The sequence below is a fragment of the Miniopterus natalensis genome, chromosome 9 (genome assembly GCF_054644295.1).
Source record: "Miniopterus natalensis isolate mMinNat1 chromosome 9, mMinNat1.hap1, whole genome shotgun sequence".
In the NCBI taxonomy this organism is placed as follows: Eukaryota; Metazoa; Chordata; class Mammalia; order Chiroptera; family Miniopteridae; genus Miniopterus; species Miniopterus natalensis.
The window spans coordinates 35,106,380-35,121,978 of record NC_142089.1 but is presented as its reverse complement, the minus strand read 5'-3'; the positions used below and the strand labels follow the sequence as shown (position 1 = coordinate 35,121,978).

At 38.2% G+C, this 15,599-nt stretch overlaps 1 protein-coding gene across 6 annotated transcripts in view; it reads left to right on the top strand.

The window, feature by feature from the left end:
• Nucleotides 1-231: 231 nt before the first annotated feature.
• Nucleotides 232-15,599, top strand: part of OMA1 (OMA1 zinc metallopeptidase) — a 45,377-nt gene continuing 30,009 nt past the window's right edge. For 3 of the 6 annotated variants that reach the window (XR_015715039.1, XM_087820476.1, XM_087820478.1), the window contains exons 1-6: nt 237-300; nt 3,213-3,731; nt 6,280-6,508; nt 11,423-11,596; nt 11,696-11,803; nt 14,590-14,718. Coding sequence is in view for 5 of the 6 variants with exons in the window: in XM_087820476.1 (XP_087676602.1) it covers nt 3,232-3,731; nt 6,280-6,508; nt 11,423-11,596; nt 11,696-11,803; nt 14,590-14,718 (1,140 nt within the window). In the remaining variant the exon portion in view is untranslated. Of the gene's footprint in view, nt 301-3,212; nt 3,732-6,279; nt 6,509-11,422; nt 11,597-11,695; nt 11,804-14,589; nt 14,719-15,599 lie in introns of all 6 variants that reach the window. The other 3 variants (XM_087820474.1, XM_087820475.1, XM_087820477.1) reach the window with 2 other exon arrangements.

The following is a 15,599-nucleotide window of genomic DNA, read 5'->3' as shown; positions in this document are numbered from 1 at the left end:
GGCCACGCGGGGGCGGTAGAGCGCCGCAGTCCGCGCAGGGCCCGGGGACCCGCCGGGAGGCAGATTCGGGGCTGCAGGGTTGACTGCCCGGAGTGGGCGGAGCCCAAGGCGCCCGGGCCGGAGCCGAGGGCAGGAGTGAGGGGGCGGGGCCTCTGGGGTGGGGTGTGCGCTTGCGCAAGGTGCGGGGCGGGGGGGTCCTCTGCGCCGCGGCCCCCGCCGGCCGTGTCCTCGGGCGGACGCCTTTGCCCTGCCCTTCTGGGTTGGCCCGGCCCAGGGGTGGGGAGTCCGAGGAGCACCGGGGTGAGGAGCGGGGCCCGTGGGGACCCGGCGGGCGGGGCTGGGGTGGCGCGGCCCGGGGTGGGGGCGGGGAGGGACGCAGGGGCGCCCGCGCGCACTGCGGGGAGGAAGAGGGGAGTGGAAAAGGGGAGTGTGGGGAGGAGGCGTCCTCCTGCCCTCTCCTCGGGTGGGAAATGCAGGCGCCCAGGGGTGCCGTCGTGGCACCGCGGGGGGTGCCGATCGTGGGGCGGCCGTGCTTTCCGGGAAGTCCCCTCCCCGCCCCAGCCTTTCCCGCCGCCCCGTTTCTCCATTACCCCCGCGCCCCGAGCCTCCCGCCACCGTCCCGCGTGGAAACCGCTTCAGCCGCGGGCGGCGCCTTGAGTCCCGCCGACTCTGCCTCCTCGCCCCTGACGCAGAGAAAGAGAAGTTTTCCCGCCTGCACCTGCCAGTGAGGAAGGAGAGCGTTTCCCGGCGGAACGATCACTTTTTTTTTTCTCTTTTGCTGTTTAAATAACGTCGCTCGCCCGTGTGCGGCGGACCCGCGTGCGCCGGGCCGCGCGGGCCTCGGGTTTGGCCCGGGGGCCGGGAAGCCCGCGCGGGGGCCCGGGGCTCGCTCGGCGGCGGGGCGCGGGCCCCCCGCAAACGCGCGCTCCCGGCCGCGCGCACGGGTGCAGGTTGACTTCTGGAAGCGTAAGGCCCACCAAGTCTGTTGCTTTCCAATTTATTTTTTAAGCCTTCCATCATGTGTGTACTTTGCTTGAATGATTATTTTGAAGCACATGCCCTATTTTTGCCAATCTGACAGCTGTTTCCATAGAAACTAGAGGGGGGAAAAAAGTCATTTTCAGCGGAGTTGTTAAAAACCGTCGCCCCGGCTTCGGCTGTGAGTGCCGGCGAGCGCCGGCCTCGCTCGTTCCGAGGTGGCACTTGCAGAATTAAGGGTCTGAAATGTTCCTGCAGGCTAACAATCCAAATTGTTTAATTTTCTCACATCATTAATTTGGTAATCCCAGCAGCCTGCCAGCTCTGGGTGTTGACCTTCTCCAGTTCTGTGAAGTGGATGTGTCAGGCTCGATTTTTTTCGTGTGCTCCGTGTAGCCTAGTGACAGGCTCTTTGAAACTGTAAGCAGAGTTCCCTCCCATTCTTTCCCCTTCCTTAAGGATACACCAAGGATTATGGGCTGCCAGGCACTATTTCTGTTCTAAGTGACACTTGATTGTCAGTGATGTAAATGGTAATTAAAAAAAACTTATATACATATAATGTTATTCCTTCTGTGTCAGTAGAATACTTTTTTAAAATTCGGCGTAAGTCATGAGAGATGAGCAGGAGTTTGCTGGGCATCTGGGCAGAGCTAAGCAGTGTAAATAGATGTGCGTTGTGGTTGTAGAGAGGAGAGCTTTTCTTTCCTGAGAAGTGTAAGTAGATCCATGGGCAGGGAGCTCAGGAGTGGGTGAAGGAGAGGTGGGGAAGGTGCCTGGAGAAATAGAGGGAGGCCTGGTCTACCATATTGAAAGTTTATGGAAGCCAGTGGAAACCAATGGAAATTACAAAAATGGTTGCCTTTATTGGTTTGGAGGCTTACAGAAGTTATAACAGGTGCTGTAAAAACTTAAACAGCACAGAAATCTATAAGATGGAAATACTAAATCCCTTACAGCCACCATCCTGCCATCCAAATAACCACTATGAATAGTTGGGTGTCTATTCCTTTAGATTTACTTATATTCGCATATGCTACCATAGTTTGGCATTACCGTTTTTGCAAATAGGGTAGAGATCTTTGTCTGTTTTGTTTTCTGTGGTATCCCTAGTGTCTAGAGTGGCATGTAGTACACACTGACGAAATATTGAATGAATGAATGAATTATATGATTCAGAGATCAAAGACTGAAAGGGTTTGGCTATATTTGTTTGGCCAAGGTGGTTAAAAATTTTTTTTAAGATGCTTGCCAACATTTTTAAATTTGTAACTTTCATATAAAGCTTGAATTTCCAGCTTCCCTTGAGAATACTGAAACATTTGGCAACACAAAGCCCAAATTCCATTGTACTTGTTGGATCTCCTTTAGATAGGCATGAGTCTGCGTTTCCATCAGTAAGGCTTTGCTGATATTCACCTTCACTGCCTAACATTCAGTGTGTTCAAACCATTGTTTTATTTATTCTACCTGTATCTTTAGTTGTTTTAGGTGAGAGGATAAGTCTGGTCCCACTTACTCCATCTTGACCCCAATCAGAAGTGCCAGGGCTTTTTCTGAAAGGAATAAATTTGTATTTAAAAAAAAAATACATCTTACAAGTTAGGGTTATAAGCATTACCTGCTTACCTCCCACCCCGCCAGTACTGCCAAATGATAAAATTTTACTACTGTTTTTATGTAATCCATTTTTTATTCCCCAAATAATTTAGTGTTAAAATAAAAAGAGACGTCTGCCCTGGCTCGTGTGGCTCAGTTTGATGGAGTGTTGTCCGATACACTGAAAGGTTGCGGGTTTGATTCCCAGTCAGGGCACATACCTAGGCTGCGGGTTCCATCCCTGGTTGGGGGACATAGGGGAAGGCAACCAATCTCTCTGATCTCTCTCCTCTCTCCCTCTCTCTTCCTCCCTCCCTCCCTCTCTCTACAGTCAATAAGCATGTCCTCAGGTGAGAATTTAAAACAAACATAGATTTCCCCCAACTGAAAACAAAAACTGAAAAGAGGAAAAAAATTCAAATTTTGAAAGTATATGTTGGAAAGTAAGGAAAAAGTAAGTGAAACCTCTTTGGTTTGTATTGCTCAAAGGCACTGCTGTAGGGATGAGAAACCCAAGACAGTTTAGCCTGAGGTGTGTTAAAAGAACAACTGACACACCTATTTTGTGTTATGTTTCCAGTTTGGTAAATAAGTACTTTCTAGAGATAGTTATAGTTTATTTTTTTGTGTTCTAGATAATCAAGCAAAAGAAAAATGAGCTTCGTCTATGGCTTCCAGTCCGCTTCTAGAAACTGTGTTTTCTTCCGATTTAATTTACTGACCAACTGGAGAAAATGTAACACACCAGCTGTGACCTCACTGAACTGTCATCAAGCACAAATTAACCATGTAGTGAATAAGCATCAGGGCCTGGGAGTAAATCCCTGTGATAGGTTGACTTCTCTGCTTGGAAACTTTCATTTCTATAGGATTTTTAATAACAAAAGAACAGGATACCTTTTGAGTATTAGAAGTAAGGACATTTGGAGGATTACCCCAAAATGTACTGCACAGAGTGACTCTTTTTCAAGACAGAAACTAATAGACGAAGTTGCAGTAGTTCCTGCTCTTTCAGTATCGCATCCTCTAAACTGCTTTCCCATAAGAGACATCAGGAGTTTCCACACTTCTCCACGGTTTCAAGCTGCTCCCATTCCTCTCTTGTGGATAATTCTTAAACCAGTGCAGAAACTACTTGCAATCATTATTGGCAGGTAAAATGCTTTAAAAAAAACCACAAACTTTTGTGTTAAAGGATATTTGTAAAAGTACACTTTGAAAGAAAATTTGTTAGATTTTCCTTCCATATTTAGCTCAAAATTAAGATTCAGTTTTGTTATGTATGTATGATTTAATAATTTTGAAAGAATTTACTGCATATTATCTTTAAAAAATTATTCTGATATACCTTGTATAGACACTTTTAAGAAGATCAGCCTTATATACATGATTGCAAAAAGAGTCAAATATTGATTATAACTCCTATGTGAGAACAGTACTTTAAAAATCCTTTTTTTAGCGTATGGAATTTTACGCAGTGGATCATGAAACTGAAGAATTTCGCTTATTTAAGAATGGGCTCTTATACCTGAAACTAATACAAAATAATATTGAATGTAAACTGTAATTGAAAAATAAAATTTAAAGTTCTTTTAAAGTTAAAAAATAATAATAAAATGAAGGAGTTTATCTTAAAAAACAACAAAAAAAGAATGGGTTCACTCCTAACCAAGTTAACTCTTAAACCATTCATATTTACTTATTTATTTTTCTATTCTATTTTCAACCCATCTTTATTATTTGCTCTTGGTAGTCCTTTATAATAATTAATGTTTTTACAGCTAAATAGTATACTTGATATTTGATTTAACTGCCTCTCCCCGTAATTAATCCTGTTTTCTCTTACTTGCTCCATGAAGATTGAAGGTAAAGTTGAGTGTCATCTCCTCTAAAGCTTTCTTATGTTTGATAACAGTGAAGTTCCTCCTAGCCTTCCTCTTACTTCCATAGCCGCCCAATTTTGTTTTTTATCAAAATTGAGAACTTTGTACTCTGTAATTTATTGTGTTCTTTATGGTTTGGCATTGGCATGTGGAAAATGCCCAGCTAGTTTAGCTCTCAATTTAAGTAACCACTGTAAAAGAAAACCAGAGCTAGACCATAGTTTAAGCAATAAAAACAGGTTTTATCCAGGAGTATTGGAGTAAAGAAAATAGATCTCAGGATAGAACGAGTCAATTCTGAACACATACAGCGTGGGCAAGCAGGAATTTATTTATAGCCAAGGAGCAGGGTAGGGGTCATCGGATGGAAAATTAGAGGAAACATCAGGAGATTCTGCCTGAACAGACCTAACAGGATTCTTGTTGAAGGCAGGTGGGGGTGATCAGGTGTCACCTGGGGATTGCTGAAGGCTGAGGCTCCCAGTTAGATACCAAGGATGATCACATATGGAGAATGGGGGATTCTGCCTAAACTGACTTGGTAGGATTCTTGCTAAAACTGGAGAATGTGGGGTCAAGACCTAGTTGAAAATGAGTTCAGGAGACCCTGAGTAGAGTTTGCTGGAGGAAAGAATCTTTGTCACAAATCAGCCCTGGTTCTTGGGCCAGTAGCTCTTTTTCATCCTTTTAAATTATTTAATTATTTTTAACTTTTTTATTGTTACTACTGTCAGTCACCTAAAATTTTCGTTTAGAATATATGTTTATAAATTTAAACAAATAATAGCAAGTCATGTAAAGTTTTAAATAGGAAATAAGTATACTTCATAGGTTGGTTTAATCTTTTTTGGGTTGAAACACTTTAGAGGCATTTTCAGTGTGATAACACAATTAAGATAACTTCAAGAAGTTATTTTATAGAATAAATTTTGTCAAGAGAATGATGTATATGTTTTAAACTTTTGTTCTGATTTCAAAGATGAACTCACGAGGAAAACTTTTTTGTCCCAGTCTTGAGAACATTGCTTGTTTTCAGAATGTCTCTGGACCCTATTAAGCAGCAGAGAATATTGCTGCCGGGTAGAAATGGGGCTCCCTAGGTGTTATCTATAAAATCTCTTATTTCCTTATTTTCTTCGCTTATGTGCTCTTCTTATTACCACTCCTTTGTCATGTTCTGGAGGGGACGGAGTTTCTGCTACTGAACAATACTTATTTCTAAAAGCAATGCTGAGGTAGTTTCCCTTGTACCTTGCTGAGGCCCTGGCAGATTATGCTGGAAGCCTGATGAGCAGCGGGGGGAATGGTAGTTAAAGGTATAGATGCTTATTTGGGCAATTCATTCCCTATTAAGTGGTTAAGTGCTCATATTCTGGAATCACATTGCCTTCATTGCTTGGTTTTCCTCTTATTACGTCTAGGACAGATTGCTTAACTTCCCATTGTCTCCATTTTCTCTTCTGTAATATTATTATGAAGATTAAATGAGAAGACTTATGTATAATGATTAGAGGAGACCTTTGCGTGTGGTAAACAGTTATCAGTGTTAACTAGAGGTAGTAGTAAAATAGCTCCTCATTTAATATTTACCTTTAAAGTATCTGAAGAAAATTAAAATAAGCATTAGACTTTTTATAGCTCTATATAGTTAATTTTTTCATCATTTAGCTAAAAATTTTAGAAAATTTTGAAAAAACATACAGAGGAATATATCATAAGTTCAAGTATTTGATGACATAACATTCTAGCCTAAGCATTTAGTTTTGGTGATATGTGCTGATAATTTTATCAGAACTTGGAATTTTTCTTTCTGCTCTAGGGGCATAAGGAAATGGTGGCGTGCACTCCCTCCCAACAAGAAGGAGCTATTTAAAGAAAGTGTGAGGAAGAATAAATGGAAGATATTCCTGGGTTTGAGTGGTTTCGGATTGCTGTTCGTAGTGTTTTATTTTACTCACCTGGAAGTGAATCCAATCACAGGAAGGACCAAGCTACTGCTGTTGGGGAAAGAACATTTCAGTCTTTTATCAGAACTGGAATATGAAGCAGTAAGTAGCAAGAATTTTTTTTGTTTTTTTAAAAATATATATTGATTTCAGAGAGAGGAAGGGAGAAGGAGAGAGAGGGAGAAAAACATCAATGATGAGAGATTCATTGATCGGCTGCCTCCTGCACGCCCCTGACTGGGGATCGAGCCAGCAACCTGGGCATGTGCCCTGATCGGGAATCGAACCATGACCTCCTGGATCATAGGTCAATTCTCAACCACTGAGCCACTCTCAGCCAGGCAAGAATTGTTTTTAATTAGATTGCTTAATATAATACTTAAAGCAGGAAAATGTCTTAAATATGAAAGGTGTTTTACTTCTTTTTGTTTTAGTCTTTGATAGGGAATTAGCTTTTTTCCCCCCAAAAGGCTCAGACCTTTCATGCTTAATAGTCCTACTGACTATACTGCTTTCCTCCCATTTACCCAGCTAACTCCTTTTTTTTCACATGTCAGCTTAAATGACACTTTTTCAGGGGAGCCTTCCTTCATTATCCAAACTGGGTTAGGCAGGTGGCTACATTGGGCTCAAGGAGGTAACCTTCATGTGGACTGAATTATGAATCAGCTCCTTTGCATTTGTGCCTAGTGCTTGGGGTTATTTCTCCTACTTTATTTTCTCTTTGCATACCATACTTTCCCTTTAAAGCACTTATCACATGAATAACGTAATTATTTACATAATTATTTATTTGCTGATTTGTCTCGCTTGTTAGACTAAGCTCCTGTTCATGATTTTATCTTTAGTGCAGTGCACAAAATAGTGCTTAGTATATATTTAGATCTATAGTCTGATTTTTTTGTACCTTGAAAGTAGAGTAAGAGGTGTGTGTTTTTTTTTAGTAACATCAATTTTGACAATTTATTATGTTTTTTGAATGCAAAATAAAGTTGGAATTTAGAAGCTTAGCTCCTTGTAGAGTATAATGGAGATAGTTAAACATTTTATAGTAATAGTGAGCTCCTTGAGGACAGATCATCTTTCTGTCTCCAATGTGTAGCACATACATAGTACATGCTCAGTGGATGTTTGTTGACATCTCATAGCCTCACTTAATAGCTTTGTCAGGGTTAGATCTTTATATCTTTTTTTTCCCAATTGAGTTTCCCAGTTTGTCAATGGAAAGTTACCACTAAAAAAAGAAATAATGGTTTTTCATTAGAACATGTACTGGAACATCCTTTCTAGTAGAATTTATACAGAGATTTGAGATGTTTCTCAGAATATCGTCTAGTCAGGGGCAAGTTTGAGAAAAGTGTTCAGGAAATATTGAGACGGGCCAACTTCTACCATCCACATCACTAAGCAGCTTTAAGAAATTACATATGTGTACATACATATATTCTCTTCCTTCTTTCTTATTTTTTTAACCTTCAGATTTAATACCGGCTTGACATGAACATTCAAACACACGTTCTTACAGGGCTATTATAAAGTACTGTAATTACAGCAGTTCTCCCTCATTCGTGGTTTCTTTTCTTTTTTGTAGCCTCCATTCTGACTTAATTAACAGTTTTGATCTTACAATACTTGGTAGGGTAAGCGTTCCCCAGTCAGACAGAATATCTTTTCCCAGCAAACATTCAGGTAAAGGAGACACAAGTTATTTGCATAAGTCTGTTTAAACATTCCAAATTTCATACTCCCATCAACCCTTTCATTGGGAGAGCAAGCTTTATGTTCTCACATCTAATTGTAGTTCACACCAGGACTTCACCAGTGGATTTTGGTACCACAGTTTGTGGAGCTCCCATGTCAAGGAGTCCAGAAACTGTTTTACCCCCATCCCTTTACCCACTCTGGTATAAAGACTTTGGGTCCCCGGTGAGGGGGGTCGTGTCAAGGGATCTTGGTTTTTTTGTCAGCCTTCATCTTGATTCATCTCCCTAACTATTGCTCAAAGCAATTACAAGTTAGATTTCTCATTATAATCTTTGAATCTTGGCTTTCAAAATGTCTCCAAACCAGGATAAATAAAGCAGACTTGTTTGGGGCTCTTTAATCCTGGGGGTTCAGTATGGGGGTCCTTTTGGCCTGCACCACCTTAGGTAGTACTATATTAAAACCTTTGCCGAGCCCCATCAATGTCCATTTTATTCATACTTACCCATCGAGGGTTTGGGTATTTATGCACTGGGCCAGGGCTGCTGTGATTGGGGCCCCAGCATTGGCTCCTTCTCTTAGGGGCTCAGTGTCATGGGTTCTGGGCAGCTCCATCAGCTGAGATTAGTGTAGGCAAACACTTAGGGAGTCCTTAGTGGCAAAAGCTTTGGGTGTTTCTGACAGCCACGGGGGTTGCTTGGGTCTTTGGCAGTGAAAGCTGCTGGGGTCTTCTGTTCTCCTTTTCCTCCAAAGGGGGAGGTCACAGCTGAGGGGATCCCTTTTAGTGGCAAACCTTGTGGGGTTGGAGGGTGGGCTGATACATGTAAAATGCTATCTATGATTTTCTGTGTGGCCATCTTTGATTTCTGTGCTCTGCTGGTTGCTGTAGCTCCTGCATGTACTCCAGAGCTCTCTCAGAGCTATTTTCATCAGTAAGTAGCTGTTAATCATTGTTTTTCTGGAGATACAAGTGCTGGGACCTCCTATTCCACCAGTCTTGCTGATGTCACACTCCTAAGTGTTTATTGTTTCTTTCTTTTTTGTAAAAAATAAAGATAGTGCTTGGGGGGACAGGAATTTTTACATGGTATTGACTTTCACGGTGCTAAGCTCAATTGGGACGGCTAGGACCCAAGGAAAACTAGCTGATTTTGCTTCCCCCAAAGATACCGATAACTTTCCTTGATACGGAAGTTTGGTTCAGGAGATTCAGAGGACAGAAATTTCAGGTAATGATGAAAGGTAGAGGGATTTCTTCTTATAGAAAAAGATAAGTGACTGGTCTGTTTACACTGAAGTCGACCCATTAAAAGTATTTGGAAATGTCTCTCAGTTTGGCAAGATTTGGATCACAGACCTTTTTCAAGAGCTGATCTCACACTGGAGATTAGTCTTAGCTAAACCTCCTCAACCAGGGCACTTTGGGAAGAGACACTGATCTAGACCACTGGGGTAATCATCCCCAGGTAAGGCATATAGTTGTATAAACTGACCTAAGTCATAGAGAATAGAGGCCCAAGCAGGATGAGAGACCCTCAGACTTATCTGCTGGAGATCCTAAGGCTGAGAATCCCATGATGCATTCCACACAGAGACACCAGCCCCTCCAGGGTGCTCGATACCAGAAGTCTTAGGTGGTTCATGGTCATAGGCATTCACAATGCTGGGACTCACGGGATGAGTGTGTGTAGAGGTTACTGATAAGGGGGTCTCCTCATTCGCTGAAATGATTTGGTTCGGTGCTTCTAGTGCTAGACTTTGCTTAGTTTGTAGCTGCTGCTTCCTCCTCTTGATGTGCTGGTTCTTGAACCAAGTCTTTATTACTGACTCATCAGTTTGAGTAGTTGAAGTAAGCTCTGCCATGGGTACATGGTCTTTTCAAATGTATCTTAAAGTATTCTAAGCTATCCTGGACTAAAGGTTGTGTGGCACCAGTGAGCAGACCGTGGCTTTTCTGCTGTAATACCTTTTAGAAGTATAATGATTTGTTGTGTTTGTTTCTGAGCTCCTCCCTTATTCATGGTTGCAATTCCATGGGTTCAGTTACCCTTGGTCAACCTTGGTCCAAAAATATTAAATGGAAAGTTCCAGAAATAAACAGTTCATAAGTTTTAAATTACATGGCGTTCTGAGTACTTCATTTCATCTCATCACATAGGCATTGTATCATCTCACATCATTACAGGTAAAAGGATGTTAGGAAGAAGCATAATATATTTTGAGAGAGACCACGTTCATATAACTTTTATTACTATTACAGTATTTGTTATACTTGTTTTGTTTTATTATTATTGTTATTAATCTCTTACTGTGCCCAATTTACAAATTCATCTTTATTACAGGTATGTATATATAGGAAAAAACAGTATATATAGGGTTTGGTACTGTTTGCTGTTTGAGGCATCCACTGGGGTTTGGAATGTATCCCCCACAGATAAGGGGAGACTACTGTACATATAATCTTGCTTGTTTTATCTATTTCAGAAGGGTTAATATAATAGTGGGTAAGACAGTTTACATTGGTGATCTGTGGTTTTTAAAAATGCTAACTGATATAAAGACTTAAAAATTCACTTTCTAAAAATCACCTATTTTTAATGCATCTCAAGGAAGAAGCTTACAAGCTTGTTGATTTATATGCCAAAGAAATTACATGCTGATTAAAGTAATATTTTTGGAACATCCTTAATTTCAGTGCACTTGAAAGGGTCTTTCATGAATATTGTTTCAGAAAGAAGTGTCTTTATGTGGTGGCTAGTCTTAATCAGCATAGTATAGAGAAAATGATATGCCCATTAGTTCTAAAATTTCAGTCATTACCTTTCAACCTGTGTGAATAAACACTTAAAATTAATGAAATGTGGTGTTTTTTTTGGTAGAGGTTTAACTTTCTTAGTAAGTATAGGGTGTTTTTCTATTCAGGGGGTTAGGAAAGTAATTTTTTTTTGGTATGCTACTTTATGTTCTCTAGACAATGTTTTGTTTTCTAAAATACTTAGGAAAATAGAAATAATATATAAACATTTTTTAAATTTATAGGCTAATAGAAAAGATGAATGAAAATTTTATTTGCACTGATTTATATGAAAAATCTTAGTTATTAGAATTTATTCAATTTGTGAGAAACCACATTCCCTTTACATGAATAATCAAATTTGAGAAATTTGAGTGTTTGATATAAGCGTATTTTTACATAATTAAAAATTAAAATGTTCAACAGTAAGTAACCATATAATTCTCTTGAAAGAATTTAAACATTTTGTAGAGCTAAAACTCTTAAAAGAAAGACTAATTTTCTTTTTAATCTTTCAGTACATGGAAGAATTTAAAAATGATATGCTAACTGAGAAAGATGCCCAATACCTGAACATTAAAGAAGTGTTTTATCATTTAATTGAATGCAATAAAGATATTCCAGGGATCTCTGACATCAATTGGATTATTCATGTGGTTGATTCCCCAGATATAAATGCCTTCGTGCTTCCAGTAAGTAAAATGTTTTCAAACCTAAGTTTTAATTGTTAAATTTAACTTTCTGGTTTTTTATGGTGTTCTAATTGCTTATTTTTTTTTTTTATGGTGCAGAATGGCCATGTGTTTGTCTTCACTGGGCTTTTCAATGCTGTGTTTGATAGGCATCAACTTGCCTTCATTCTGGGCCATGAAATAGCACATGCAATACTTGAGCATGCCGTAAGTACCTGAAGTGAACGCCCAGTTGGTGAAGTGCTGCAGTTAGCAAGTTAATCTTTTAAAGAGCTAAATCTTTTCAGTTTTCTTTTTTTTTCTCTTTTTTTGGATGGGATTTTAGTTTTCAGTAATTGTCTTATTCTGTTACCTGAAAAAATATGATTGACTAGTTTGGGGAGTTTTTATGGTCTTTAGTATTTGATATTGAATAATTAGTGTTTCTCTTGAATACTATTTTTATCACCTGTCTCTTTTGCTAAGAAGTAATTATTCTCAACCTGTAATTATTTCAAATTAGATTTAAAATTTTTTAATAATTATTGTATTCTAGTCAGAAAATTAATTATAGGAAAGTGATATTACTATTTAAGTGGGTAAATCAGTTTTCTTACTTTTTTATTCATTCTCCGAGGATAGCTTGGAGCATCTTTGAAAATGTCTAGAATGATATGCCATATATAATTAATGCAGTGTAATAATAATGATACCTTGCCATTTTACAGTTTATTGAGCTTTTTAATATGTACCTTCTCATTCATAATTTTAATACCATTCTCATGAGGTATGTATTTAATATCCCTATATCGTCTGCGAGGAAACCAACGTTAAAAAGGCTCTAAGTAACATCACTGACGTCACAAAATGGCAGAATTGGGACTTTAACCCAGGTCTCCTGTGTGCAAGTCCAGCATTGCTTCCTTTTACTAGTTACCTGTTTGTTGGCAGCACTTTCTTATAGAACACAGAATTCAGATTGATTTTATGCTCCTTTGAATGCACATCTGATTGATTTGGTGTGAGTCCATAAAAGTAATATATTTGTTTACTCATATTTTATTTTTCATTAAAAAATATGCATGTCTCTTTTTTTATCCATTTATTGATGTACAACAGTGGGAATATAGCCAATAATGTTGTAATAACTGCATGGGAACACGTGGTTATACCAGACTATGGTGATCATATTGTAAGGTATATAAATGTTGAATCACTGTTGTGCATTTGAAACTAATACAATATTGTATGCCAACTATACTTTAATAAAATTTAAAAAAAATATGCATGGGTCTTTTGTCCACGTGTTTAGAGAGAAGCACATTTTCTTTCATTGAAAACATGAAGGTAAATAGTGAAAGGATTGTGAAATGCTATGTAGGAAATGCAAGTAATACTAACTTTAAATGGAAATGATAATGTTATTAATTTCTCTAAAAGTTATCTCAAATTCTATCTATTCCTTAGAGTATTAATAAGATGGGATGGGCCAAAATTATGCTTTTCTGGAGCACAAATCATAAAAAATCTTTATTTCTTTTGAGTTGTAGGAAAAATTTAAAAATATTTTCTTTAAACAAACATATACAAGAATAAATCTGAGCAGTTAAAATAGATTTTATCTTTCAAGAAATGGCTTCAGAACTGCAAAGACTATCAATTTTGGCCATTTTTAGCATTTAAAAGCTGTTAATATTTAGTGCATTTGTTTTTCTGGCATCTCGTTCAATGCTGCATTCAGGATATTGTTATCACCTCTTGTAAGTGCAAGACCAATAATTAGATGAGACATAAAAAGTAAAATAGCAGCCTTAAAAATAGAAAATAGTTACTAACATTTCTTTTGCAGAGGTCTTAGACCTGATCAACACTATGTTTTCCCTTTTAGGAGTCTCCATTCTGATTTGATAGAGTCTTTTATATTGTTTTCTTTAGTCCACAAATACACCGAGATTTTGCTGCATAGTAGCAATTATATTCTTCAGTAATTAATAATAAGGATTTTTCTTTTCTGTAGCAACTTCATCATTTGGAATTTTACTCTTTCATCCTAAAATAATTTCACAGTTGTTTTTTATGACCCAGTTCTTATCATCAAGCAAAGAAGGCCTCATGAGGGCAGATTATATTGTAAAGAGGAGTATTCTAGGTGGTTCTTTTTAGTTGTCAGCCATGTTTCATACATTGAAGTAATGATTTCTATATTAGCAGTATTAGCATTACGTTGACATTTATAATCAGCTTCAATGGTGAACAGTCTTGTGCACTGCATGTATATTTAGATATTACTACTAGAAACAACTATTTTAAATAAAACCTTTTTTGATTATTGTTATAAGTAAATACAGAAATTCATAGGACCCAATTTTCTGGTGAGAGATACTAGATTTATAAAATTGCAAACTCATATAAAATGAATCGTACTTCATATGTTAGGTCATGATGGCCAAAAGATTTTTATTTAAAATAAAATTCTAATTTTTTTCTGAACTGTTCCTTGTTTTAACTTTTTCATGTGTTAGGTAGTGTTTAGTCTCTGTCCAAAAGTGTAATAAACACATTGATTTAAAAAAAAATTAGCAACTGTATTAGAAACTAAAACTTCTTGGGTTTGATTCCTTGTCAAACTAATAGCTGTGAGAATTTGAGCAACTTTTAACTTGTCTCCAGCTTAGTTTCTTTATCTATAAAATAGGGATAGTAGTACGTATTTCACAAGATTACTATGCTTGTTAATATAAGACACTGGAGATTAATGAACCTGCTGTTGTATCTGAGTGAGGTGAGTTGCTCCGTAAATGTGAATGAATGAATGAACTTATAAGTATGTAAGCAAGGGATGGTGCAAGCACACTGGGAAACGATATAGCACTCAGAAGAAAAAACCTCAGGATCTTAGTTTGTGAAGGTCACTTAAGCATAAGTATTTAATGTGATTACACATGAGGAACTAGAAAATGTAAGCATGTTCTGTCTCAATTAAGTATAATTTTCATTATTTTGATTATTCTTAGGCAGAAAAGGCCAGCGTGGTTCATTTATTGGATTTCCTAGGTCTGATTTTCCTCACAATGATTTGGGCCATTTGTCCTCGAGATAGTTTGGCAATCGTGGGCCAGTGGTTACAGTCTAAATTGAAGGAGGTAAGTCTGAGACAATAACTTGAATTTATGATTGCCTGTGGTGAGGGTATTTTAATATTACAGTAAAGCAACAAATGCCAGAGATGTTTTCACATATTAGCATGAAATATGGGTACTAATTTAGTGTTTTATTGTTTTCTCATTTTGGGGGTGGGGCTATTCTCTCAAATGATAGAGGTAAATGGGTTAGAAGGGCTTAGCAAGTTTTGGCTTTACCTTCAAGCTTTCCATTTTTGTTTCTCATAGCGACCTTGGTGTACTCACTGGATGACTCTCTGTCCCCCCAAATATTTGTGTTTTGATGGGGAACTCTTAAAACCTGTGGGCACAAGGTTGGCTGAGCTACTTTACCCACCCTCACCTCCTCACTCCTAGTTAAACTGTCATTGCTTAGAAAATATTGAAAGGCCAGTCTTACTAGATGTTTGTTAGCTTTTGTTTTTAGTACTTACATATAATGATAATCATCTCATAAAATATGTTGGGTCTCTTATTTTGTTCAAAACACAGCACTACTGAAAGTAGGTTCTGCAGTCTTGATATTTGCTTTGTTAACTATGATTAATTATTTTATTTTACATCTTTTTTCAAATATTTCCTCTTGTCCTGGGAGGTTTGGTTATTTAGGAACAATCTGTTATTTGTTTATTTAATGATTTGTGGAGCACCCATCAGAGTGCCATCTGGGTGCTGTTTAAATCTACTGTGTAAAATTCTTTGAGACAAATTGCTTTCGAAATTGGATAACTAAGTCTTTTATTCAGTGTTACCATATCATTTGGCTTCATTTATATTGAAATAAATGTTCTTAAAAGGAAATAGAAGAAATGGTTATTGCTTATGTTATAGGATCTCATATTTTGAATTTTATTTCTGTTATG